A 27,068-nucleotide genomic window follows, 5' to 3' on the forward strand; every position below is an offset into this window, starting at 1 on the left:
AAGTTTTCCAACAGTCTTATGGCTGGAAAAGCAGGAGTGAGAAAGCTGTCTGCTTTTAGGACGGGCTCTATCAGCTTTCAAAAGAGGAAGAAAGATCATTAGCAGGTTCCTCCCAGGTCCCCCTCTATGGGAAGAGGCAGGGCTGCTAACCCGCCTGTTCACAGGCAGCTGCGCACCGCCTTGGCCACCCCACTTGCTTTGTCACTGGAGATGGGAGGACAGGACTGGATGGTGCAGTGTTCCTCTCCCTGCTGGGTTGCTTGTGGGAGCCCTGGGAAAGGTCTGTTCTCAAGGCATGTAAGAAGCCACCACCCGGGCGTGGGGAAGCAGCTGCCCTTGCAGTGTGTTCATTCATAGACCCACTGGTTATCGAGGAGACAGAGAAGTCTGTCTTAGGGGGACAGGTCCTCCTGATGTGGGGCCACCTTGGCTGGAAGGTAGACCAGGGAGCTCGTTTCCCCCAGCTGCAGCCAGAACAAATATTTCTCACTGTGAAAGAGCAGTGGCTATTCTGTAATATCTCCTGGGTACTGTATTTGGCATAATTATAATTGGTGTAATACAAGTTTTATCATGTGAATGCTTTGGGCTTGTTAATACTGGGCTGTGAGGAGAAGAAGTGGCAGGAATGAGGAATAGCTCAGGGAAGGCTGCTCCTGGTGGATGATTCACAGCAATGCCCAGGATGCTATTTAGGAGGATATTGCCTCTGGGATCCAGCTGATTAACAAAGCTGGTTTAGCTGTGTGAGGCCAGAGCTAGAAGCCAGAAAATGTATAAAGGATAATAAGCAGCTTAGTCTCCGTCAGCGCTGAGCTGAAGCCGTTGTTGTGGAGGGGATGCTGGGTGCATGATGGCCCCACAGCCCTGCAGCCAGCAGTCCAGGCGCTGGGTTGGGATGCTGGGTGGCCAAACCCCAGGTGGCAGTCACAGCAGGGTAATGAGGGTCCTCAGCACTGTGTATCTGTCCCGTACAGACCACGCAAGGGAAACCCTAAAACTGTCTTGGGCACGTAAAGGCTTGGTGGAGAGAGAGGTGGAAGAAGTTCAGTTCAGGAAAAAAGGCAGTTGCTAAGTAGTGTCAAAAGCGGCAGCAGCAGGCAGCAGAAGGTGATGGTGCCTGGGATGGAGAGAGGTATACAGCAGGGAAGAATTTTGGTGCTAAACAGAGATTTGCTGGAAAAAAAGGGTCTGGGAGTACCATTGATACTATTAGTGAAATTGGGTCAAACTCGATGACTAACTGTATTTGAGGAAAATATGTAGGAAAACATTTCATCTTGATATTTTCTAGCTTAATGTTTTAGAAATATTGACGTGTTTTGACAGTTTCAAAATAACTTTATTTTAAAATGACACCTAATTTAAAATTATTTAAATTTTAAAAGACCACAAAGTAAGAAAAGGATGTTTAATTGGCTACAGTAAACATTAAGTAGACATTTATTTTTTTTAATTAACTGAAAAAATGTGTGTTCCTACATAATTCTGTCCCCACCATCTCATTTCCTGACTCGTTTTAATCACAACATCATTCAAATCAGAGCTGTAATTATGCCCAATTTCTATTACTTGGATGTGCAGCCTGAAGCTCTTACTGTATTCTCTGCTGCTTCTTGCTGTCCAGATAGCAGCAGTGATGAAAAATTACTATTTTCCTGTACCTTTTTTCAAATGGAATTATTTTTGTCATGATTTTCCATTTAAACTTTGTTAGGTGGATTGCTTCGTTGTAGTATGCTCACTGAGGTTTCATGAATGAACTGGATTTCCAGCTTCCACAGAGGTTTTCTCTGTCTCGCTGGCAATGGAATAAGTTCCATTTCCTATTTCCAAAGTTCATGTTTACTGTCGTTTCTGTGAATTTCATGGCATTTCTTGAACAGTCAGATTCGTGGCTGGGGCTGGGACCAGGAGTGACTGCCTCAAGAAGGTAAACTATGCTATGTGCAGACACCTGCATAAATGGGTGTTCTGGTTTATCTCTGTTTGGGCCACAAAACCTTGAAAGGAACGACATCTGAACAGCACCCGGATCTCTCTTCCCCAGCTGTTTTCTTAAGACTTTTTTAAGACTTGCACCACTGATACTAAAATGGGACTTTTTTAAGACTTGCACCACTGATACTAAAATGGGAGACATTTCTCTCCCATGTAATCTCCAAAGAGAAAGCTGGTTGAAAGAGCAGTTGGTGAGCTCATCTAACTTAAGCCCTTGGATCGCTGAAAAAAAGACAGGCTTTGGGCAGAGGCATCCTCATGGCAGGAGTTTTCCTGTTAATCCACGGACCATTAGGTATTTGTCCATACTAGCAAAACTATGGTGTGTTACAAGGCCTTCTTCAGTCATGATGCAAAAGCTAAATGCCTCACTTTGTGTGGCAGCCAGTCAAGCTTTTACCTCTGGCACTTCCCACTTCAGCTCCCCGCTACATTGAACAAGAGAGGAGCCAAAATTGAACCAGAGTTGCCTCATTAATGAGATCTTTTATAATGCAAGGTCCACTGAGTCCTTTGCTATCTGTCTGCATTCCACATGCTGCTAGTTAACGCTCTAGGTGCAATGGCTAAAAACATAGAATCAGGAAAAAAAAAATAGGATGTTGAACATTAATCACCTCCACAACCATCATTTGCTGCTATTAAATATCCCATTGTTTGTTTTTTTTTACAAATGTAGAGGTGTAGGTTCATTAGGTTCAGCTGAAATGTTCTTTAAAGGGAGGGCAGGAAAGGCCCTTTTGAGCGCATTTCTGCCTCCCCTTAAAAATGAAACTCAGAAAACCAAGAACAGCTCAACAGGAGAGTGAAGACATCTGGCCCCTGGTGACTCTGCAGAGTACACTGCTATCATCAATTACATTAAAATATTCATCTGACCCCACCACGGTTGTCTGTGTTATTGGATTAGATGTGTTTCCAAACTGTATAAAGCAATTGGAAATGACTGAATAATAGATAAGCATTTCAGAATAATAAGTTCAGGGCTGTTGGACATTAATGTTGGTATTTCTTGCAACATGACAGCCTGTGGGCAGTGTAACATCCATTCAGGATCAGGGAAAGGAATTCCCACCTGTGGGCCTCCGAGATTATTAATAATAACGTCACCCATCATTGCCAAAATTTTCTGATTCTACTCAGTCTGGCCTTGGTAGTGCCAATTTTGTGACCACACTGCTGCTGCCTAGAAAGGATCTCAGGGGTAAGGAAGTGCAGCTGAGGAGTTCCTTCCTAGCCTGTTCATGCCAAGCTCATGTAAATCTCTGGGCTTCAGTTAATTTGTTCCCTGTTTGTGCCAATTAAACGATTTGTGAGGTCCTGGTGTAAATCAAATCTCTTCAAGGAACTGGAGCCATTTGGGACAGAGGGAGAGGAACAATGGCTGATTTGTTTCTGTAAATCCAGACCATGTCCATGTGCTGCTTTTTACTTTGTCATTATAGGGCTACTGGCACAACTGACAGGATGGTAAATTTTGATCAGGGGGCAGAAACAAATGGCTGGCATCTAAAAGAAGAGGACTTTTTAAATTAATTTTGCCACAGAAGAGAATTATGGTAGAATGATGTACTGTAGAATGGTACCTAAGGTTCTTGTTCTGTAGGGAAGCTTATTTACTGACGAACAGTAAATCTCTAGTGGGAACAGAGTGAAGACATGGTGAATACTCTTGAGTAGCACACAGTTATTTTTGGTGGCCGTTATTTTGGGTGGCATCTACAACTCCAGTTGAAGTTAATGAGGATGCATAAGGATATTTACTTAGGGATGCTTTGAATACAGAGGAAGGTTGTGACATGTCCATTACTGGAGCCTTGGAAGAACTGAGTAAATTGGACATTCGCCAGGAGTGGTTTGTATAGTTGATCTTTGTGTAGCTGATCCTGCCCAGGATGGGCTGGATGAACTTGAATGACTTTTCAAGGTTCTTCCCTATTATGCTTTTTGTGATTCAGTGACACACGAGGTATCTCCTGCTCCCACTGGAGTGATGAATTCTCAGCATCCTTGAAAAGCCAAAGTCAGCGTGTGCTGAATTATGGCTTCAGAATTAATCAGTGTACTTGCAAATGTGGATAAAATCAGATGGAGAGGGTGAAAAGTTAAAGAATATAGGGATTCCGGCTCGTGTCAGTACATCCTCCTGCAGAAGAGTGCTGTTTTTCTTGAACGCTGCAGAGAAGCAGGGTGTGTGCCTCGCTGGAGAGGGAAGAAGTGCCATATGTCACTTCTGCCCTGGGCAAGTGGACCTGCTTCAGTTCTTGCTGGTGTTACTGGTAACGGGCGCTCAACACTGGGCAGCATCGCACTCTGTGAATGAGACCACAGTTTCTCACTCTGAATTAGGTTCTTCTGACTCCCTGCACTCCAGAAGAAAATCCGTTCTCTGCTTTTAGTGACCAAACTCTCATTAGACAGTGAGCAGCCCTTCTGTTTTGTGTTTAGGAAGTTGCTTTTCCTCCTCCTCTCCTCTGGAAGTTCTGCAGAGAGGAATGGCTGTTTTGCCACGGGAGGTCCTGTCTTAGAGTGCTGCTGTCGTTAGTCTTCTGTCACTTTGTCAGGCTTTGATGACTCAAGTATCTAAAAAAAAAGAACAACACCTCTCTTTCTGAACTAAAATAGCCTAAGAGCAAATTTTTTAAACCAGATTTTAATGCAATTAGTTAGGTCATATTTTCTTTCTGAAAGCTCGTAGTGGGACTCACAGATTTGCTATTTGAACTGAAGCTACTTGTATGTTTAATTATTATTTTTGAACAAAATTCAATACCACTGGAGTCTGCTTGAGATCTTTGATAGATTAAAATAATAAAAAAAGTCTTGACTATTCAATAGCTTTGAAAAGGGCTGTGCAAGTTTTGTAGTTTAGGGCAGTGTTTCTTGGCTGAGTTCTTTAATACATCAGAAAATGGTTCCTGAAAGAAATGAAAATCTTAAAAATAAATCTGCACACATTGCTGTTTATACGAGCAAGCAAACAGAAAAGGAAAATAGAGGTAATAAAATAACTGTCAAAACTAAGCCTAGATTTTACTGGGTTGTAAATGAAAATCAGTGTTGCAATGCTACATGACAAAGTACGTGGCTCCTCAACAACAACAAAAAAAAAGCTGGAAACTGTGATGTAGGGCGTATTTGCTTGTGTGAAGTAAGCCACCCTGATACCCAGGCCATGCCCAAATTATTAATACCTCAGACCGACCAAGTTGAGTGCCACCTAGAGATAAAAGCTGTGGTGTCAGAAGAAGTATAGGCACATTAAATATCTCTACATAGCACTACATTGCCCAGCATAACTAGGTCTGTACTGCCCATATCTCCTCCGCTTTCTCCCTTTTCATGCAATCCTTTTGGTGGGTCCAAGAGCCCCTGCAGGAGGCTGCTGGGCAGCATGGGTGGTGTGGTGGATCTGTCTGCTGGTGCCAAGGTGGTGGGCTAGGGCTGGACCACAGCCCTTCCCATGTGGTCCTTCCACATCTCATGTAGTCACATTGCTTTCATCCCTCTGCTCTCTGTCCCTCCTGGGAGTGAGGGGCTGCAGTCTGGTACCACCTGGTTCCCAGTCAGTGCAAATACATAATATATCCTACACATTCCTTCAGGACAGAAATTTTTTCACCAATATTACCGATCTCAATCCATAGTCAAACCCAGGTAATGGGCCATTCCCCTCCATCCCCACCACTGCTCAAGCCCCCCAGTCCTGTGGGTTTTCCATCCCTGCCCTGCTTGTGTCCCTGCCCCTCCTCTCCTGCTGAGGACATGGAAAAAGGAGTTGAATTCAGATGTTGGTTTGTAGGGCAGTGCTGCACTGGCCTGGTGGGGTGGGATCTGGCCAGCCCCAACCTGGGTGGGTGCAGCTGCAGCAGGATGAGAAGAGTGTCCCAGGTAGTGGGGCAGGAGGAGACTCCTCTCTTTCTCCCCACTCAGGTTTTGCTGACAAGCTCACCTTCTCTCCTCCCTGGATCCAGGCTAAGGCAGGCAGCACCCCTTGCGCCTGTGGTTCAACGTTACATGATGGTGTTGGCAACACCTAAGGGTTGGAAGTGATTCCTCCCAAGAGCTGGGATTGTTGCCTCAAGGGCTGGACTGCACGGCTGTGGGACACAGATGATCCATATGCTAAAGGCTGCAAGATTCGGCGTCTGTCAGCTTTTCCATCTGCAAGCACGTCAAATAGGACTTCTCATCTTACCTGCCCTTCAGAATATATACTCATGGAGCTGAAACTCATAGCACATCTCTGAGGCCAGTAGGACTCCTGATGAGCTCATCCAGCTTTCACTGCATCATTTACAGCAGAGGCAGCTGAGGCACAGGAGGGCTGGAAGACTTGAGGTTGCCCTCAGGAGAGCTAGAGCCTGTCCTGTGTGTAGTGGCGTTGCTGTCCTTATTACCAGCATGACACTGTTTTGTTAGGACAAATCATTACACTAGCACAATGGAGCTGTGGCTGTAGTTACAGTAGAACTACATCTCTGCAGTTAGTGGAGTAACAGCAGAGATTACTAACCTTAAGTATCTACAAGTGTGGCCTGTACGCACGTGGCTGGGCTGTCCTCAGCTTTGGCGGGGTTGGGATCTGAACCATCGGTGCCAGAGCTCCAGCAAGACCCTTAAACGTTGAGATCAACATCCTGCATCAGAGACCCAGGACCTGCCCAGCACGGAGGCAGTGGTGCTGTGGGGGTTTGCAGGCTGAGAGGCTTGCATATACTCCTGCACAAGGTCACTTCTTATCCACATGGCAAGGGTATCTACAGAGACCAGGGGATATACTGAGTTTCTGTGAGCCCAGTCGTGTAGGTGGCTGCCACGCAGCATGGTTTGTTCTTCTGACTAAAGCCCTTAATGAGAACAATTACTAGTTTGAGGCATGCAGAGAGTGGAAATTACAAGGAAGGGTGAACAAGGTTTGTGCTGCTAGCACAAAGGCACCCTGAGGAATGTTAAAGGAGGCTTATTCTAATAATTATTGTGAGCATGTGGGATATTTGTACTGAAACTGAGCGATGTGTGTTTTCTTAGTCATTGATGTCATCCACTTTCAAGATGGCACTATGGGAGGAAGGTGATCTGTATGGGTTGTTTCTGTGAATTTCTATCATAAGCAGGGTTGCATAGCCTAGAGCAAATCTTGAGGGTCAGTGAAATCTTTTGTTCAGGTATTGGTTTTTTACAATCACAGAATCACAGAATTGTGGTGGTTCAAAGGGACCTCAGAGATCATCGAATCCAACCACAAAAAACACAAAAAAAACCCCAAAACCAAAACCAAAAACAAAAAAAACAAAACCAAAACAAACCCACACCACCCGCCACCTAAACACACAACAACAACCAAACCAAAAAACCATCCCCCACCCACTCAGCAGCCCACGACAAACCAATAATCTTGGGAACTGCCCTGAAGAAACATGTCTACACGTTTCTTAAATACCTCCAGGGATGGTGACTCCACCACCTCCCTGGGCAGCCCATTCCAATGCCTGATAACCCTTTCAGTAAAGAAATGTTTCCTAATATCTAACCTGAACTTCCCCTGGCGTAACTTGAAGCCATTGCCCCTTGTCCTGACATCTGTAACTTGGGAGAAGAGACCGACCCCCGTCTCTCTACACCCTCCTTTCAGGTACTTGTACAGAGCTATAAGGTCGCCCCTCAGTCTCCTCTTCCCCAGACTGAACAACCCCAGCTCCCTCAGCCTCTCCTCGTAAGACTTGTGCTCCAGACACCTCACCAGCTTCGTTGCCCTTCTCGGTCCTGACCTTCTCTGTGTTCTTCTGCTGTTCTGTGCAATGAGCTTTTTGTTGGATAATCTGGTTTGCTTTTTGACTTATTCTTAAATGCTCTCTAGTCTCATGAACAAAAGATTTCTGTGACTTTATCTAACAGTTTGCATATGAGCAAAGGGTCATGCAGTTGTCCTGTATGAAATATCAGTAAAATGTAAATAACCCATTTAACTGTGAAGCCTAACTGGAGATGAAATGGCAGGGCAAACGGAGTTTAACTTAGAGCGCTAATCAAAAGGAGGCATGAGTATTAAAGGGTGGCTTACTAAGAACACAGGAGGCAAAAAAGAACTGTTTCAGTCTATAAGGTTAAGTGTATAGACAGCAAACTCTATGATGTGAAGACAGAATTACCTCAGACCCACCCTTGGAACAAATAAAGGACACCAAAAGAAGTTAATTACGCCTCAAGGGGGAGTAAAATATCAAGGGTATCAACTTATGCAGAAGGAGGGAAGAAAAAGTCTGTGCTTGCCTACAATCAATCCGTTCACCTTTAAACCTGAAACTCTGTGAGCTTAAGTAGGATGATATTAAAGACAAAGGCAGAACAGTGCCATCTCAGAAGTTCAGTTTTGTATCTTTGCCTAGTGTTCAGCAGTCTCTCTTGCCTGTGAAAGATGCAGTGGAGTTTTCAGCTTCTCTGAGCTGCCTTTTATCACCCTGGTGGTCCATGCTGTTCTGCTGAGATCTGTCCTGGTTCTGGTTGCTTGCAGATCTTTTCAAATGGTCCTGGCGTTGCTGGATATTTAACACCTGACCTTTGCCTGTTACAGTTCCACAGAGTGCAGCTTTTCAGGATAACATAAACTTAAATCTAAAGATGCTGGCTGGGTTATTACATAGCAGAGTGCTTAAGCTCAGTTTTATGAGCTGCTGTGCATATATTTGTGTGCTTCAGTCGTAATGAATCAATGTGTTGCTGGGCTTAAATGGGGATCTTACACTGGATTTAAGCACATTTTGCTGAATCAAAAACCTTAGTGTGTGGGGAGAGTGGTAATTATAATAGCTTGGGTTTTTTCTGTATAAAATTGTTTTTAAAAATGACTGATCCTGGTGGCCACTGACAAGTAAAATCTGTGTCTGCTAATACTCCTGTTTTCTTTAGATCAGTTTTCCTAAAGCTTTTGGGAGCAGATTTAGGTTCAGCATGTTCAGCTTGATTTAAACTACCATCAGTCCAACGTTTTACATGTACCTTGCTTCTGAGAAAAAGGCTGTACAACATGCTGGGTAAGGGGGAATCACAGATTTATAGATTTTAGAGCAAAGGGAGAACACAATGTTCATCTAAACTGACTGCGGCCCTGCCCAGTCCATAGGTTCTTTTATTTAACTCAGCAGCTTGAGGTTGACCGAGAGTGTATTTTTGGAATGACATCCAGGCTTGATTTAAAAGACTCCAAGTGCTGCAGAGTTTGTCACAGTCATTGGGAGTTTGTTCCAATGGTCAATTACCTTTTCTCTGAAAAATACGCTTTCTCTGAAAAATCTGTACGTTTTTTGGAACTCTGTTGACTTCTGTCCTGTGAAAATGGGATCTTTCTGCTTGACTTCCTCAGCAGGACTGGGGAGCCCTTTCTTTTCCCACAGATATTTCTTTTTATCATTAATTTATATTTTTATGGTGCTAGAAGAATTTCTTTATACCCAGTTAGGCAGACGTCTTTTATACCCCAATATTCCCATGCTAAGGGTCTGACATAATAAAAATATGCCTTCTTAAAAAAGAGTTGATATGACTGTGGTGCTTTTTGAGTTTTCAGCTACTAACCACTGGTTTATGATTAAATATAATCCATAGCTAGGATACTGGGAAAGAAAAGGTGTTCAGTATATGCTATACTTATATTGCAGAAATCATGGTTGCTCAAGTGTCCCTCAAAATATTAGTTTCTGTTATTACCTTGAATGTGTCAAAAGTGCTCTGCAGATGACTTGAGTTCTCCGTTACTTCATTTTCCATAAAGAATTCCCCTGGAGTCACATGGCCAGATGATATCGAAAAGGTGTCTGGTCCATGACCTTGCCCCTAGGCAGGATCAATGTAAGCCTGTATGATCTTCCTTTCATTCTTTTCTGCTGGCAAGCTGAAATGTAATCAACATAGAATTTTCACTCTCTGTGGAAATAATAAAAAGAAGGGTTTTCAAAAAGCCTGAACAGTAACCTGTGTCCTTTCTTACATGGCACCCTTAGAAACCAAGATCAGTGGGAGTCACTATCGGTAAATCCTGCCTGGATGCATTTGTCTTGCTGCCTTATGAGTAATTATTGTTCTTGTTTTCTCCTTAGGGCTCTTCCTGCGATGATGCAGTGGGTCCGCACTCAGAAGCCGGGAGAAAGCGGTGTGAATATTATCACTGCGGATTTTGTAGAACTTGGTGACTTTATCAGCACCGTCATAAAGCTCAACTATGACCTGGATGAAGGTGAAGATGACACTACTTGATAGTACTATAAGATATGTGTTGTTGCATTGCCTAGAATTTGAAAAAAAAAAAAAAAAAAATTGCATTTTAAAAGAATTATCTTGTAAAACACTAATCTTCCTATAACACGCTGAGGTGTTTAGGGCTTTAGTGGGTGGGCGTAGGGGAAATGTTTTAATCAATTATGATCATTTTTTACATTTGTGTTTCATGTCAAGAGCAAAACCAAACATGTTTACAGTGTTTGATAAAAGAAGGCCATTCACATGTTTTCCATGAGGTACCAAATGCGATTCATGTGTCTTCTCTGGTTATGAACAGTGCCAAGACATTTGCTGCTGTCGGAGCAATGGGATGTGTATTGCCCTCTGCCTGTTCACAGCAGGATTCCTGACGGTGTCAGGATTACACCTGGGGGCTGAGGGCAGTATATCTGACCCGAAAATTTTAAGCCACTACACTTCATCTTATTGGGTGGTTCAACTGATTGTGTTTAACAGTGAGCTACAGGTTTAAACGCCTTTTGTGAAGTAAATCCCAACTCATGCCTTTAACACACGCATCATCAATGGACAGTAAACATGGTGTATTACGTAGCTTGCACAAAACACAGCCTAAATCCTGCTTGCTTTTTTGTTCTTGAAATGGGGATTTCCAGTGTCTCTGCCCTAGGTCAAGTCAGGAGATCTGTGACGCTGGCCTAACTCTGTACTAGGAGCTGCCAGTGTGAATTTTCCCTGGTTCTAGCAGGAACAAAGTTAGGCCAGCTTGGAGCACCACTCCATCCCAGGATTCATCTCATCTAAGAGCCTGATCCATCATCCACTGAATTTAATAGGAAAAATTCCTATGTTTAGCATGGATTGGGCATAGGATCAGTAAATTGTGTGTACTGTAAGATGGACAGGATTTTGTCCCATAGTCGAAACCTGCTTTCTGCAGAACTAAAACTGCATTAAAAAAATATATAGGTGTGGTCTAAGCTTCTCTTTAAGGCAGCTACGAACACAACACTTCTCTGCTGATTACAAAAAAATCAGTGCCAGTTTCATCAGTGAAAAATTGCTGTACTAAAGAGTGTAGTACTTCAATTTCTGACTAGTAACAATACTTTATAGTTCTTAAATTGGTTCATGGCATGTAATACAGCATACCACAAGTTTGGAAGCCTACTGAATGCAGCAGAATCACTGATTATCCTGAAGCATATGTAAAATTCAAACATATGGAAAACACAGTGATTTATAAGATGAGAGCATTGCCACTGTATGACACCTAACTGGATACAGTGCGATCAGTCGTATTCCCTGCACACAGTCAACGCACAGGCACACAACTTCGGAAAGCAAAACATTTCATTTGTGCAAAATGCTATAACGAAAAATGGAAAGTGCTCTTTGAAATGTTGCAGGGCTTATGGGATAAGATAAAGTTTTCATTGACATTGCTAGAACTTTTGGTTGAGTGAGAGAAGAGAATGGCCTCATATGGTCCTTTGCTATTTTCTGTCAGATGATAAGGAATACCATCTACCATTAGAGTTTAGAAAAACAAAAATGAACTTATCAAACAGGTGGGTTACAGGCGTGTTATAGGGGGGGGGGTTTGTTGTTTCTATTTAGAAGGAAGTGGAGTAAAATTAACATTTGCTGCTGTTTTGTACTGAAAGGGTGCCTTGGAAAAAGTGTGCGTGTGTGTGTACTGTAAAGAAACTTTTAAGTGTATGTGTAGTATAATGACACGTTTAAATGTATGTATATGACATAAAGACATCCATGCACACTTGCATAATGATATTCGGGTTTCAGGACAGGAATATTATAAATTTGGTTGAAAAAGCTTTTATGAATTATGCCTCCTTCAGTAGCAGGTTTTTTTTCTGTATGGATTAGCACTGTAAGATTCATCCCCAGTGAAATCTGTGATCTAAGCCAGTTAGGTATTTTACAGCATTAAAATTTTACTTGAACTGCCTCAAAAATTTACCAAGAGTCACAGCCCATATTTGCATTGAACAAGGGTAGGACTCTAGTGCTTTCACCCACAACTGAGCAAGGTAAGGGGTGGGTTGATGCACTTTGTTTCCAGTTTCCGCAGGCTCTCCAAGCAAAATTCATGTAACAGACACATAAAATGAAACATGAGCATTTTTTTTTTTTAAGCCACCCTATGTGGGTGTCCCACATAGCAACATGTAAATGTTTGCTTATTTATTGGTGATGTGGTGTGAAATGCTCTTCTCATTTTTCCATTTAGCTGGATTTGTTTACTTCCAGACTCTTCTGTCATCCTTCAGCTGCTTAAGTGTAGTCAAAAGAGTTGACCTATGCTTTTAATGTAGTTAAGTAGTCTGAATCCTTGGGTGGAGCAAAAACTAGGTTTCTTTTTTTGGATTCTGATTGAAATTCTGTTGAATCTGGGAGCATCAACAACACTGAATTCCTCCTGGGACCTCCCAGTCAAACACACACCAGACACACCAAGCTTTTTGCTTACACAGAGGTGTACTTAAAGCAAATGTTCTGCTCTATTTTAGAAAAGTGTGTGTGTGTGCCTGTATATATGAGTAAACATAGAGCTATCTCGAGCTTGTTAGCATTGTTATGAAATGTTTGCTTAGTGTCAGTTTTATTCTAATTATCATTTGGGTGCTGGAAAATAAAAGTAAAGCAAAAAAAAAAAATCCTCCGATAAGCAGGATAATAGACAAATCATGTAGTTTCTCCATTAATGGGGGAAAAAAATTTTAGCAAAATGTTAAATTTTGGTCAGAAAAATTATGGTTTCATTTAGCTGTCAATCTTCTTTCTGTTGGAGAAGCACAGCACTTTATGTTAGGGACAGGTAAACAAACTTGCCTTAATTACTAAAACAAAAATGTGGGGATATTATCTACGCTTTTCTGGTGATTTCATCTGCGAGGCCCCAAAACTGTAAGTCCTGATAGGGATTCACTCCCTGTTGATACTGTTTGGGAGATCTTGCCAGAAAAGAACAAGCCAGAAGGGACTATGCAGCACAACTGGACCATTCAAGAGCCCGGTTTTACCACCCATATGCAGCTAAAACTCTCTTTGATTTCAACCAGAAATGTGTTTGTGGGGTTGGGTCAGATGAGTAGTTCTGACCTGATTCGTCTGAGAGGTTTCTACACATGTATTATGAGGAACCTTACATGGGAAATTGGATGACTGTAATCAGCCCATCAGAGGAAAAATACCTGTCTACACTACTGATCTTCATAAGCATCTATTTACTCAAACTGTCACGTCATTCTCTGCCAAAACATTTTTTTTTTTATTTCCTGTGCTCATTTTCCCCCTTGCTGTGTTCATTGTATACACATCAAGGCTTTTGTTTTCTGCCTTTTTCACGTGATTACTTGATCCTCTCTTTTCAGTCATATTTGAAAAATCATGACAGCGCTGCACACATGCAGTGTCTCAGCTGGTGTAAACCTGCCTGGCTCCATTTTTTGGTTTTACACAAGCTGAGATGTCTTTATTCAGTACTGATCCAACCTGCAGCCATTTGGACCAAAGAGCAGCTGGTCCCGGGGTCTGATTCCTGCCTTGTGTGGAAGAGGGATGGGATCGGAATCAAACCACAGGAGCCTAGTTTTAAAATCAGTGGGTTATTTGTATTAATTTGCTGTTGGTTACATTACTGGTTTTGTAGGTCCTGCCATTTCAAGCCATTCTTTTGAACATACACGTGTGTGTATATATAAATACATGTATATGCATACGTGTGTGAGAGGGAATGTATGATCCTGTATGCTGGGCTAAGTCTTACTGTCATACTGATACAAATCTCGACCATTTCTACTAACTCCAAAGTATTTATTAAACCTTTACCCTGGGATGAGAGGGGAGCTGATAGTCAGTGTGTAGTAAGTATATGCTGTGTTGCAAAGGGAATTTAAAATTGTGGAGTTTATCTCCACAATACCAAAAAAGTGGGGTACCCTGAAAACACAGCTCCAGTGCTGTTTATCCTGAATATATTATAGGGAGCACTAGGTATTAGCAACTGAGTAAGCTATTTGGTGATTTCAAGAGTTCAGTTAACACCATTTTAAACTTCTAAACGCCTTTTCAGTGAAGTAAAAGCTAATAGTGTATATGATGTATTTGCCATATCTCAGTGGTAGCTTCTGTGTTACATACGGTCAATGTTGTTCTGAATTGTATATGTTTACCGAATAATGAGGTTTAAATATGCTGTATAGTATGTGCAACGTATTGATTACAAGTATGTTGGAGTTCAGTGATCTATTTAGTTTTTACTGTGCTGCTGTTTTGTAGGTATGTGTGTGTATGGGAGTATGGATTGTCTACAATGTACGAGGAAATAATAATTAATCCTAAAGGGAAAGGGCAGTTATGTAACCTGCCTTAATGCATTCATATAATAATCTTTAAATCCCATAATTATCAGTCCTGATTTCAAATGTTACCAAGGATTGTCCATAAGGCTGACTCCTTCACTTTTCGGCACTAAGGAGTTGAGCTTGAAGTTACTTGGAGCTCGCTTACATATTGATAAATAAAGAATAGGATGTTTGCTGGATTGTACAAGGTGTTACAGACATGATTTCCAGTGTGATACGGATCAAACCACTTCTGTGCACACACAGCTCCTGCTGGTGCCAGCTGTAACTGTGATCTCGTAACTGAATGTCCTAAAATTCATCTTCTGGGGATAGTCATGATAGCAGGGTGGTGGTACCCTGGCTTTGGGGAAGTGCCTGGATGCTATGCAATATTGCTCATGTCCCGTGCTGGAACGTAGCTGTAAATTCACAGGAAAGCTTTGAACTCTGCTCCAGCCTAGGTTGGACTGTAAAAATCCTTATGTAAAAATAACAGATGTCAGAGGCTGAGCAGCCTGGCCTGGCCTGCCCACATACAGCATTCCGCTTTCAGGAGCTGTGGCAGTTTTAATTAAACAAGCTAAAATAATTTCCCAGTGGCTCACAGAACCTAGTGCTCCACTTAGAAATCTCTACATTGCCCATAGGGATGACCTCTCTGCCATTCCTACAGCAAGGACTAACTCTCCCTTTGTGGTTTCTGTCTGAAACACCTCTGCTGATGCCAAGGGTAATTCTGAAAGATGTACTGAACAAAGAGAGGGTCCACCTTGTGCCCGGCTGGCTGGACAGGAGTAGGCAGAGTGTGCCCAACCTACAGTACATTTGGTGTGAGTTCAGCTTCAGTCAGACCCACCTGAACAGTGACTGAGGCAAGGGGAAAGTCTGATTTCAGACCTTCTGCTGTTACCTTAGTTAAAATGCAGCATCTTCCCATTCTTCTCCATTGCCCCTGCTCAGTACTCCTAATCTCAGCTTCTGCGTACACATCCCTTTAACTGTGGGCAACCCTGCTCAAACTGAGTGTTACAGGTTTGTCATCCTCAGTACACCTCAGTCCACAGGTTCTTAATAAGATGTTGAGTACAGGACTGAAAGATGGCAGTGTCCCCCATCTAATATTGCGGGATGGTTTATCTCCACACTCCAGGTTATGTACACGTTCTCTTAGATGAGAAGCCTCACCTTGACTGATGAGAATTCAGTTATAAACTTTCTCCCTCCAGATTAAAAACAGATTGCATGATATGCCAATGAGTATCTGCTAAGATGGAGGTACACTTAGGCTTTTTTATTTTTCCTGCAGTGAGATGACATGTACTAGTTTCTTCTCTCAGCTCTGGGCCCTACAAAAGTCAGTGTGACCAGGAGAGATTCTTCGAGTAGCTGAAATCAGTTTTGCTGTGAAGCTGAGATTCTTCAAGCAGAATTCTGGGGTTTTGTGTAATTATTATTATTGAAAATAGAAATATGTGCTTAAAAGTACAATTTTAAAAAGAAAAAGAATAAATATCTGGGCTTGCCAGAACAGTTGTTAAGTTTTTGACTGCCTCGGTCACCAGTAGCTTTAGAATCGTGTAGGTGATGATTAGGATGTTATTGCCACATTGCCTCCAGACACTGTTCAGGGTCTCTGTACAGAAGCCTTATTATTCCCAATGAGCATTAATGTATTTGAATGACTTTTCTCCATGTTGGTGGGAAGGATGATTGTGTAATGCTGAGGACATGGAGCTCCCTGTGTGTTGTGCCCACAAAGGTTCACAAAGCTGCACCTTCTCTTTTTAGGATCTATTCAATGGTACTTTAATAAATGTTGTGTAAAAAATGCCTACAGTTCTGTATAGCAAATGTGAATTTTTATGACAAGAATGTGTATTTAATGTAAAAAAAAAAAAAAAAAAAGAGTAATATAAAATCCAGTTTCTTTGTATCCAGTGAAATATCTAATAAAGCTCTGGTACCTGTATTCTTGGTTTATGGCTTCATTGCTGCATTCATGACTTCACACGTGGGAGGCTTTTTAAGCACAGTTTTGCGCTGCGGTGTGGAGTTGGGTGTCAGACCCAGGCTGTGCTGTTGTGCTAGGGGTGTACATGGGCTGCCCTGTGAGGGCATCACAGCAGGAGTACCATTTCCACCTGGTTACTGTGGGACCCTTGAACACCACAGGATGATGTGATGTGTTTGTGCTGCTGGGGACACAGCAGGCTCTCCGCTGCCTCTTCCCCTGTTGGGGCTCTCCAGCCCCAGTAGCCTCCAGCACCAAAGCGTATGACCCAGCTCTGTAGCCTGCACGAGCCCGTGCTGCTGACCCTTGCCATTGGTGGTATCTTGTGAGAAGGAAGGAGATGGAAAGCAGGGACTAGACCTCTGCGATGTTGGTCTGTCCCATTGCTCCCCTGGGCCCTCTGAGCAATGCTGCCTGCAGCTCCCCTAGGCATGGTGAGCAGTGCCCACCACTGATGTTGGCCCAGCTTGCCTGCAGGTGTTTGTGGAGCAGACAAGCAGCTGCCTCGAGCCTGGCTCCAGGACATGCCGACCAGCAAGTGGGTTCCCCCCCTCATCTCCCTGGTGCCTCCTGTGGGGTTTGGGGACCTGCTCTTCAGAGGGGGAAGCAGACAAGCCCCACACCAAGGAGCATGGCCAGCAAGGCTGAGCTTTGCAGCCTCCTGTGATGAAGTGTGCCTTATTACAAGCTAAAGCCTTTCAGCGTGGTAGCATCTGGGAGTTTGCAGGTCACAGGACCTTTTCTTCCTGGTGAGGCCAGAAGAGTTGTTTTCCAGGACAGACCTCTTCTGCTCACCTCTCCTAACAAGCCACAAGCCCAAGTGCTCTGCTCCCGCACTCTTCGTGGCCTCTCACGTGGCCCAGTTTGAAGTCAAGGAGCCAGGCGCCGGCTGCCAGGGTTGCAGAAGAAGATGCCGTGGAAGACAAGCAGTGCCAAGGAGGCCTCTCTCTCTGTGCATCCCGGCAGAAACCCACAAATGAAATTTCCCTGCAGCTTAAAACATCTCCCATCTTCCTCTTGCTCCCCCACAGGTACTGTCCTACTGGCAGGGGAGTATGGGTTGCTCAGTACGCAGAGAGAATTTTTCCTCAGAGATAATTTTTCTCATTGCAAAAGTGGTTCTCATCTCTCTCCCCCCCCTTTTTTTTTTTTTTTTTTCCCCTAAACTACTCTAACAGAAGAATCAGCAGGTCAACTCTTTCCTGCTGTTGCAATAGCTACTTTATTCCACATATGGGTTGCCTCCATCCTAAACGTTAATTCAGCGGTCTGATGATAAGTGAGAAAACCACCAGCAGAGATGCTGATGCCTTTAAAAAATCATATGTAACACAAAGTGAGACAGGTATTTAGTAAATGGTTCTGGTCATGCATCTGCTATCCCATTAAATTCAAGTCTTCTCTTCCTCTAATTACAACATCAAAAAATAGCATGAAAAGTTGTCAGAAATAAAGCATACTGGCTGTACTTTTACATGCTCAAGTCTTGTAGCTCACAAAGTCACTGGAAGCTCCCAAAGTGAACAATACATTTTAATAATCTCATTGGCATTGGATTGTTTCAAGAATAAGTGTCTGGTTTTATATTTTAACTGAAATTAAACATGCAATTAGTAGTGAGTATAGGCAATGAATGGCTGTAGCCTATTCTCCAGGCTATTGAGAAACATGTGTTTGTCATCTGTCTACCTTTTGATCCTCTAATGACTGTAGGCATCAGCACTGAAACAAACTGTAAATAATGGAACGATTAAATTCATTTGCTATGGAGGTCAAAAAAGCAAATCACAGTAGGGATCATGACGAAAGAAACAGGAACACACCAGATCTCATCATTATGTGCTGTGTTTGTCTAAGCAGCATCTGCATATCAAGTACTGGGTGCACTTTGGTTGCCCAGACTTAAGGAGTATGTGACAGATCTGAAAAAGACCCAGAGAAGGGCAAAAAGGATGACCAAAGTAGTGGGTAACTTCCACTTCCACCACAGGAAAGACTAGGTCAAGACGCTTCAGACTGGAGAAGAGGCTGATAGGAGGAGGTATGACAGGTGGTTATGAAACCGTGAGTGGCGTGGAAAGGGTGGAAGGGGTGGACTGCAGCTGGTGGCCCACAAGTGGGAGGAGGCATTGGCTGAATGCCTGGAGGCATGTTCAGAGCAAACAAAAGGAGAGGGTTTTCACTGGCTGTGTAGTTACCTGCAGAGCTCCTTGCCATGGGATGCTGGGGTGGGTATTGAATGTTTTCATCAGCCCAAAGGGAGTCTAGGCAAGTTCATGAAAAATAAATTTATTGAAAATAAATACACAGGGAATGGATTCATCTCAGGGAGTTCCTAAGCTGCTCACAGTTGGGGTCTGGGAGGGTACTTAGGAGCTATTGTCTCATAACAGAAAGAAAAGTAATTACTTTTGGCTGGTAAATAAAGCATAACCTTTCACACAAATCAAAATCCAATGTACTTGTCTAGTGATGAATAGGGAAAAAGTTAATTCATGTTATATGGGTGTAAAGGTAAACTCTGCTTGGTTAGCTCACCCTTGAGAACCCCACTGATTTGTTATCATAGGGTCACAGAATAATTGAGGTTCATCTATTTCCATATTTAATCTGTCTAACACCCTTAGCTAGACAGGATTATCAGATGCTAGAAGCATTATCTTGAAGGGAAAGATCTTGCAATGCCTTCATTCATCTATTTGCTGGATGCATTTTCATAAGGCTGCCTGGCTATTCAGTTTTGGACCTTCTAATTTTCTCCCTGCATAATCTCACGACATCTTTGTAGTCCTCCTGCCCTTTCTTTCAAAGGTCATAAATAATTCTTTTTTTTTTTTTTTTTTTCCTGAGCTCCAGACAAAGCTCTGTGTTTGGCCAGGCCAGTCTTATTCTCCACTGGCTCATCATTTGACACGCAGAGACAGACAGCTCCTGTGCCTTTCAGATTTCCTTCGTGAAGATTGTCCAGCCTTCCTGGATTCCTTTGTCCTTCAGGACTACCTCCCAAGGGGCTTGTCAGCCAGGCTCCTAAACAGGACAAAGTCTTCCCTCTGGAAGGTGGCAGTTCTGCTAATGCCCCTCCTTACTTCTACAAGAACTGACATAATTTCATGATCAGTGGACCCAAGATGGCCTTTGGCATCACATCACCCACATGCCCTTCTCTATTCAAAAACAACAAGTCCAGCAGGGTGCCTTCCCTAGCTGGCTCCCTCACCAGCTGTGTCAGGAAGTTATCTACCTCCCATACACTTCAGGAACCTCCAAGGCTGTTTCCTCTCCACTGTATTTTATTTCCTGCAAGCGTCTGGTTAAGTTGAAATCCCCCAAGAGAACAAGGGCTAGCAATTGTGAGTTTTCTCCCAGCTGCTTTCTTCTGCCTCTTCATCCTGGTCTATATCATTCCCACCATGATAGCTGCCTTGTTGGCCTCTCCCCTGATTCTTATCCATAAGCATTAGACCCTTCCATCACCACCATCAAGCTCTAGAGAGTCAAAACTCTCCCTAACACACAGGGCTACACCACTACCTCTCCTTCCTTCCGTATCCCTTCTGAAGAGCTTATAGCTATCCATTGCAGCACTCCAGTTGTGTGTCATCCCACCATGTTTCCAGGACTGCAGCTATACCATAGACTTCCAGTTGTATGGTGACTCCCAAATTCTCCTGTTTGCTGCCCATGATGCATGCATTGGTGTAGAGGCATTTCAGTTGGGCTATTGATCCCAGCACCTTTTTTGGAGGAGAAGCCCTAATTCCTACCTGACCATTCTCAGGCACACCCATGGCTTCTAATACATCGATAATCCTTGCATCTTTGCTTCTACATGGATCTTCACCCTCTACCTCCTCTGAGATGGCAGACCAAAGGGCCTCACTAGCACACTGTCCCTCAAATATCGGTGTGCTTCTCCCCAGCCTTATCTCTAGCAAGCCTGGCTTTATCCCTTTCCCCTTTCAAATCTAGTTTAAAGCTCTTTAAAGAGCTTTAGGATCACCAGGCATTCAAAATGCTGCCACTCAGGCTGACCTGCAAGTCCCATGCAAAGAATGTTGCACTGGTATTGGGGGTTTTACAGGAATTTTTGCAGTGGCTAGTTGTGAACTAAGGTTTTTCCAGGCACCTCTACTGGTCGTTCTGTTTTCAAACCCAAAAGTGTAGCATGGACTTTTTTCGGCAGGGAGGGGGACAGGTAAACACCCACTTTCAGGACAGTGTGTCCCCCAGGCTTCCCAGTTTCCTCCCTGACTGGAAGTGTGCTTGTGAAACCTAAAGACACTGAAGTTTGATAGGAATTAGAAGGTCTAGGTTGCACCAGTCAGTGTTAATTCCTGTAACAGTGTTGTTCATGGAGCAAACAAGGAGAAAAAGGGGTGTTGGAAAACAAACAACAAATGTTCAATGTGGGCAGCTGTGAGGCTGCGGGGACTATTTACCTTAGTGCCACCAGCCAAACTTTCAAATGTGTGTGTGGTACTTCAGGCTATTCAGGACTTAAATCAAGACGAGTGCTTTAGAGTGGCTTAGCAACCTGTAAAATCCTTCATTAAGGAGCCAAACACATGTAATGCAAGATGTGCTCATTTTATCCTGAAGGCTGTAACTGTTGCTCTGCAAGTGCTCAGTATATTATTTCCAGTGCCAGCCAACATTCAGGGTAGCACGACTGCCTCTGCTGTTTCATTCAGTGCTGTTGTGATATAAAAGTTATATTGACACGAATTATAAGACACAGTAATTCTTACTGCAGCTCTGATCCATACAGTCTCAGCATATGTTAGCCCGAACTTAGCAGTGAATACCAAGGCATTAAATGGCAGAGTTTGCTTCCTTCTGCAAGGGGTGATGGTGCAGCTGCAGATCACCCACCTGAATGCAGACAGCAAGGTTTTCCTGTGAATTAATTAGTACAGATCCAGTTTTGTGGTTATCCCCGAGGACTTTGAAAAGATCAGTTATTGCTCATGTTTGTAAATTTTCAAGTGGGTAGTGCAATTAGGCTTCAAGTGATGTTTAAAAAATTAAATCAATATTTTAGAAGCACCTCTTCAGTATTCTTGCCTAGTGTTAGGCAAAAAACAGTAAGCCTGGCTATAATAAACATACATGCATGCACATATACATGAGGCAATATTTGTATTAAATAAGTTATGATTTCTTTTGGGAGAACATTCACACAAGCTCCCTGTTGTACAGAACTGTTCTCTTGCTTCACCTGAAGCTGAATGTGTCCTACAAATCCACCATGTATAGTTTCAGTACTATTTTGCTTTATTTAATTTAGTAACCCTAAAAACAGCCTCTGGATCACACCATCTCTCATTTCAGTCAGACTGTGAGGATTCTAGAAAGGGGAAGTCTTTATGCACAGCTGCTATGAAATATCAGCTGGATCATGTCTAATTAGATAGCACACACTCTGGGTAATTAATTTTTTTTTTAGGAAACAGATCTTTCTTTACTTCAACTGTTCTAATGCTTCCTCAAGACCTTTACAATCATCAAAACAATAAAACCAAATTCCTGTCAGTGAAATTGGCTCTCACTCATTCATAAGAAAAATGAAGCTGGGTTACTGTGGTGAAACCAAATCCCTAATTTTTATTTTGGTATCTTGTTCAAAAACAATTAAAATTACTTCACAGGCTTGGTCATGGTCCTCTTTGCTATCACCTTCTTATCCAAGCCTCTAGCTCTAGTCACTGTACTAATCCTCCCTCTGCATACTCACCTTCTGTTACACTCCTTGAGTCGCTGACATTTCGTCTAAGAGAAACTTCTCACCTGACTTGCTCTTTCTTTAAAAAAAAAAATTAAAAAAGCTCCAGCCACTACGATCCCAAAATATCAAAAGAATTTCAAAATGAAGAGTCTTTTACCATTCTTCCCAATGGTCTGCTTATGACCTTGCTTTTAAGTTTGACCTTTTCTAATTTGTGTCTGAAGGAATAACCTGTTTATACCTAGAGATGGAGCTAACTGTGGCTGTAGCATTGTAGCTGCACCATGCTGTTTCTCTGCAGCTTAAAAAATTCAGGTCACTGGCCATTTTCTCACCTCTGCAGAGCTGAATTAGCAGTACAGTGTCAGCTGGACATTAATGGCTTAAATTGCCTTTATCGAAATGAAAAGTATTTTGCATGACCTTCTTGGCTGGGGTGAATAGGATCAAAAAGAAGGCAAATCTCTGATACATGTTGCTTAATTTGTTTCTACAGGTTCCCTTGGTGCAGTGGTACAGTCAGCTTTCTTCAGAAGGCCCACAGTCCTTAGCAGTGCTAAAAAAGCTCTCATTATGAATATCTTTACAGGGCAAAGGTGCGGTTAAGCAAATGTTCGTTTACAGTGGGTCTGGTGATTGCAATATGCTGATGCTGCGTTATATGTTCAACTCATTCCAGGTTTTTTCACCAAGACTGACTTCAAACATTGAAATGGGAAATTGTATAGCCAAAACTGTGATGTTGGAATATCCCTTCCATAGTCACCAGAATGCTTATATGCTCCTCCAGTTGGCTGTGAAGCAGCTTGTGATGCCTCAGCAGAGGGGGATACGATGGCAGCCTCGAGCAGCCTGTGGAGGAGAAGCCATGACCAGGGCAGCCTAGAGTACTGCCAACCCTCTGTGAAAACTGGGTGGTTAAGTGGATGGGTGGATGGATGGATGGATGGAGAGAACAGGAGCAGCAGAGGACAGTGGCAGCAGGTCATTGCTGCACCCTAAACTGGACAAGCAAGGATGAGCATCACAGCTGGGGTGGTCATGTACTGGGAACATACACAGAAGCTAGGAACCAGGGCTGCTTGTGCCCAAGCACTGAGAATAGGAGGATTTAGTGGAGAAAGTATGGGTGGGAAAACAAGCTTCAAAATGCCTGCAGTTAGCAATGCTGCCACTGCAGGGGCCCAAGCGTGGTGCTTTAGTCATGAGACCTCCCATCTCCCAAGTTACAGGCAACAGGACACGAGGAAACGGCCCCAAGTTGCGCCAGGGGAGGTTTAGAATGGAATATTAGGAAATATTTCTTCACAGAAAGAGTTATCCAGCATTGGAATAGGCTGCCCAGGGAAGTGGTTGAGGCACCATCCCTGGAGGTGTTCAAAAGATGGGTTGACATGGTCCTCGGGAATATGGTTTAGTGGTAATGTTTCTGTGTTTTGTTTTGTGTTGTGTGTTTTTTGGTTTTTTGGGGTTTTTTGGGGGGGTCAGAGTTAGGTTCGTGGTTGGTCTAGATGACCTTTAAGGTCCCTTCCAACCTAGACGATTCTATGATTCATTCTATGACCTCCTTCCTGTGGGGTTCAATTCCAGAGGGCAGTGTGGGCTTGCATCTTCACAAGCTTGCTCCATCAGCAGCTTCTTTCCTGCATCCTGGTGGCTCACCAGCACAGAACAGAACCCCCTGTGGAGCGTTCCTCCCCTTGGCACAGAGCTGTCTCCTCTCTCCGGTGTGAGTCCCTGCAGCTGTCAGGGAGCAGAGAGGGGAGTCCAGGCTACGCTCAGATCTGCTGCCATGTGTAGTGAGAAGCAGAGCTGCTTGTCAGTGATGTCTTTATCCAAGAAAATTAGTGACTTGAAGATCATATAGTGGATTTAGATGTGAAAAACATCTTTTTTAAAATAGGTAAATAAACTCCTGAGTCTAAAAATAGATGAGGAAAAGGGCAAGAAAACTAAATGTCTCGGCATAATCCATGGAAAAGAAGGCATGGGACTGGGTGTTGTAATTTTTAGTTCTTAACCTTGTGTTTGGTTGTCTGGACTACGCTACCCTCTGCTGCCCTATCTTGAATTTCATTAATTTAATTACTTCAATGGGAAAACGGGCAAGACCTTAGGCTGGGATTTTCAAGGACAGTTGAGGGAGTCAGAGACTCACTGCTGGTTTCCAGAGTGATTTTGTTGTTCTTAAAACCTATTGGAAACCTAAGATCTCAGTTACTTGTACAAGGTGTCTTAGGGAATTTGAAGGTCTTTTATTCTCCTCCTGCTTGCAAAGCAGGAGGTCAGAAAAATTATATGGACCATGGTAGAGCTGTCAGTTGGTTGTTGTATTTGTTGACTGTTACATGTAGCCATCAGGTTCTTTGACAGGTAAGTATTCATATATGCTTTCTACAGTATATTTTTAAGACAATTCAAAAAAAGAAGTAAAACCAAGACTTGTGTGACAGGCAAACTGACAACAAAATCACAGCTTGATCTGCTGGATCCACCTCTTGAGTGCCTCAAAAATGTGGTAATACAGGTAAAGCTGAAAATCATAGACTCAAAAATGAGTCACTGAGGACCTAGTGACACCTTGGGAATGGGAAGGGACAGCCTGTGACAGCATGGACATCTGCAGTTGGGGGCAAGGAGTCAGTTTTCCTTCTTCATCAGTGTAGCTGTGTGGGTTCCCACCCATGTCTGCTACAGAGGACTCGGCAGCACAAGCAGATCACGTACGCATAAAGGAAACCCCCTCCTTTGTTTTCCTGGACATGCAAGCATTTACAGTGCAGCTCAGGAGATGAAGGCTGCCAGATGTGGCTGAGCGGGGAGTTGGGTCAACCTGAAGGTCTCACCACACTTTCTGAAGGAGCTCAGTGGGAAGGGTGAGAAGGAGGGTGTCTGGCAGAATGACTGCCTGAACCAGATGACATAGCGTATCATTTTTCCTCACATCTTCATACAGGTGTTCGAGGACTCATGCACACACAGTTATCCTTGGGTAGAGAGGCAGGCACGCTGAATTTGCAGAGCCAGCTGTGCTCTGCGTGCAGGTCACATGCAGCTAAATGCACATGCCCCAAGTTTGGCAAGGCAACTCTCCTTCAGGCACACAAATATGAGCATAAGGCATAAAAATTAGAGACCCACAGCTAAAAGCCTAGCCATTAGCATGCAAAGGAGTGTCAGCATCATCAGAGTCCCCTGTGCTTTGTCTTACCATAAATGGATCATGAATAAAACATTCTGAGTCATGGAGAAGAGCACAGCTCCCATAATTGCAGGTGAGCGATGTAAAGATGGCATGGCAACACCACCAACTCCATCCCACTGTAGGACACAGGGGGTGACAGAGAAACCATCATCTCAGCTCCGTCAGCAGAGCCATCTCAGGAGCCTGCCTGTCTGCTGTGGAGACACACGTGACCTGCAAAGCATCATCAGGTAAATCCACAACTGCTGCCCCTGGCTCTGGTGCTGGGATGCTGGACCAGGAGTTTAGGTCCATCTCAAGGTTTGGGTGGAGAAAATGCCTTTCTAATGCAACCCCTCCATCAAGTTTTGGATTTCATGAGTAAATTTTGTCCAGCATTGGACAGAAATGCCTCACCACAAAAACACATACTTGTAAATGTTTATTCATGTTTGTAGAACCGTAACTAAAAAGGGGATAGAGCTGCATTTCAGACAAAATTCCTTTCAGGATTTGTGGAAAGCTGTGGTAATTCATAACTCATAGTTACTATCCATCAGGAACTGTGGTGTAATCTGCTCTCTGAAGCATTTCTATAGGGGTAGGGATACTAATTTCATACGATAGCGGTGATGTTTATTTCCAGAGAAAGGAAAGCAAAGCACCATTTCCTGATTAGCTCTTTTTCTAGGGTTTCCTATGTGAAGGACCTGCTGCTTGCTCTACTTCTGTTGTGGATGACCCGTAAAACAAGCACACAAATATGCCTGAACACATCTGTCATTCCAGCTGTGGCTCTGCATAGAAAGATCTAACCATACACTTGTTCAAGTCACTTTCTAAGCCCATCGTGATTGCTTGTGTGTCGTGTTTCTTGGAAGCAGCCCGTTTCAGGTCACAGAGTGTAATTAAAGGCAATTAATGCAATTACTCACAACTGTGGTACTGATAATGCTCCAGATGCCATTACAGCACTATGCTTCCTGCTGCTGGCCCTTGCAGACTGCGCCTTTATGTTCTCCTAGTGTTGCCATTGTGGTTAAACCAGGGGGCTGGAAATGGGAGAAAAGTACAATTTATTGTTCCTAACTCCCCTCACTGAAAAATTCAAGTATACTAGGCAGACCCCAATTTGTCTATTCTCTTTTATATTCAGTGCCTGATGAAGAACAAGGAGCAAGGGTGAAGACTGCCATGAAAAGTGGTCATAGTTGAAATGTTATAAAGCACTTAGGTATAAAACCCATATTTTACAGTAGTCTGTTCTACAATTAAACATGTAGTAAATGTGTCTATTTCCACTAATGAGTTTTATAATTATGGAGTTTTATAATCCAAAGGAACTATAACTTTAAGCAGTAAAATCTAAAAGACTTGAATTAGCTGTGAACTTCAAACTTTTCCTTTGGCATCCAGCCCTGTCTTTCCCTTTTGTCTCAGCTGCTGCCAAGTAATTTACAGTTCAAGAAAGGCTAATGGAGCTATAAACAAAGCACAGATGCCGCTCACATTTCCTTTATTGAGCTGTGGTATGAAAAT

General features: G+C 43.2%; 1 protein-coding gene across 1 annotated transcript in view; it reads left to right on the top strand.

The window, feature by feature from the left end:
• PLCXD3 (phosphatidylinositol-specific phospholipase C, X domain containing 3) overlaps nucleotides 1–16,514 on the top strand; it is a gene marked incomplete at its 5' end in the record, with an annotated part of 88,463 nt that extends 71,949 nt beyond the window's left edge. The window contains one exon of the mRNA XM_014964864.1: nucleotides 10,098–16,514. Coding sequence (XP_014820350.1) covers nucleotides 10,098–10,254 — 157 coding nt within the window. The remainder of the gene's footprint in view (nucleotides 1–10,097) is intronic.
• Between the last annotated feature and the right edge of the window lie 10,554 nt (nucleotides 16,515–27,068).

This window comes from Calidris pugnax, unplaced genomic scaffold (genome assembly GCF_001431845.1).
Source record: "Calidris pugnax isolate Ruff unplaced genomic scaffold, ASM143184v1 scaffold273, whole genome shotgun sequence".
Lineage (NCBI taxonomy): Eukaryota > Metazoa > Chordata > Aves > Charadriiformes > Scolopacidae > Calidris > Calidris pugnax.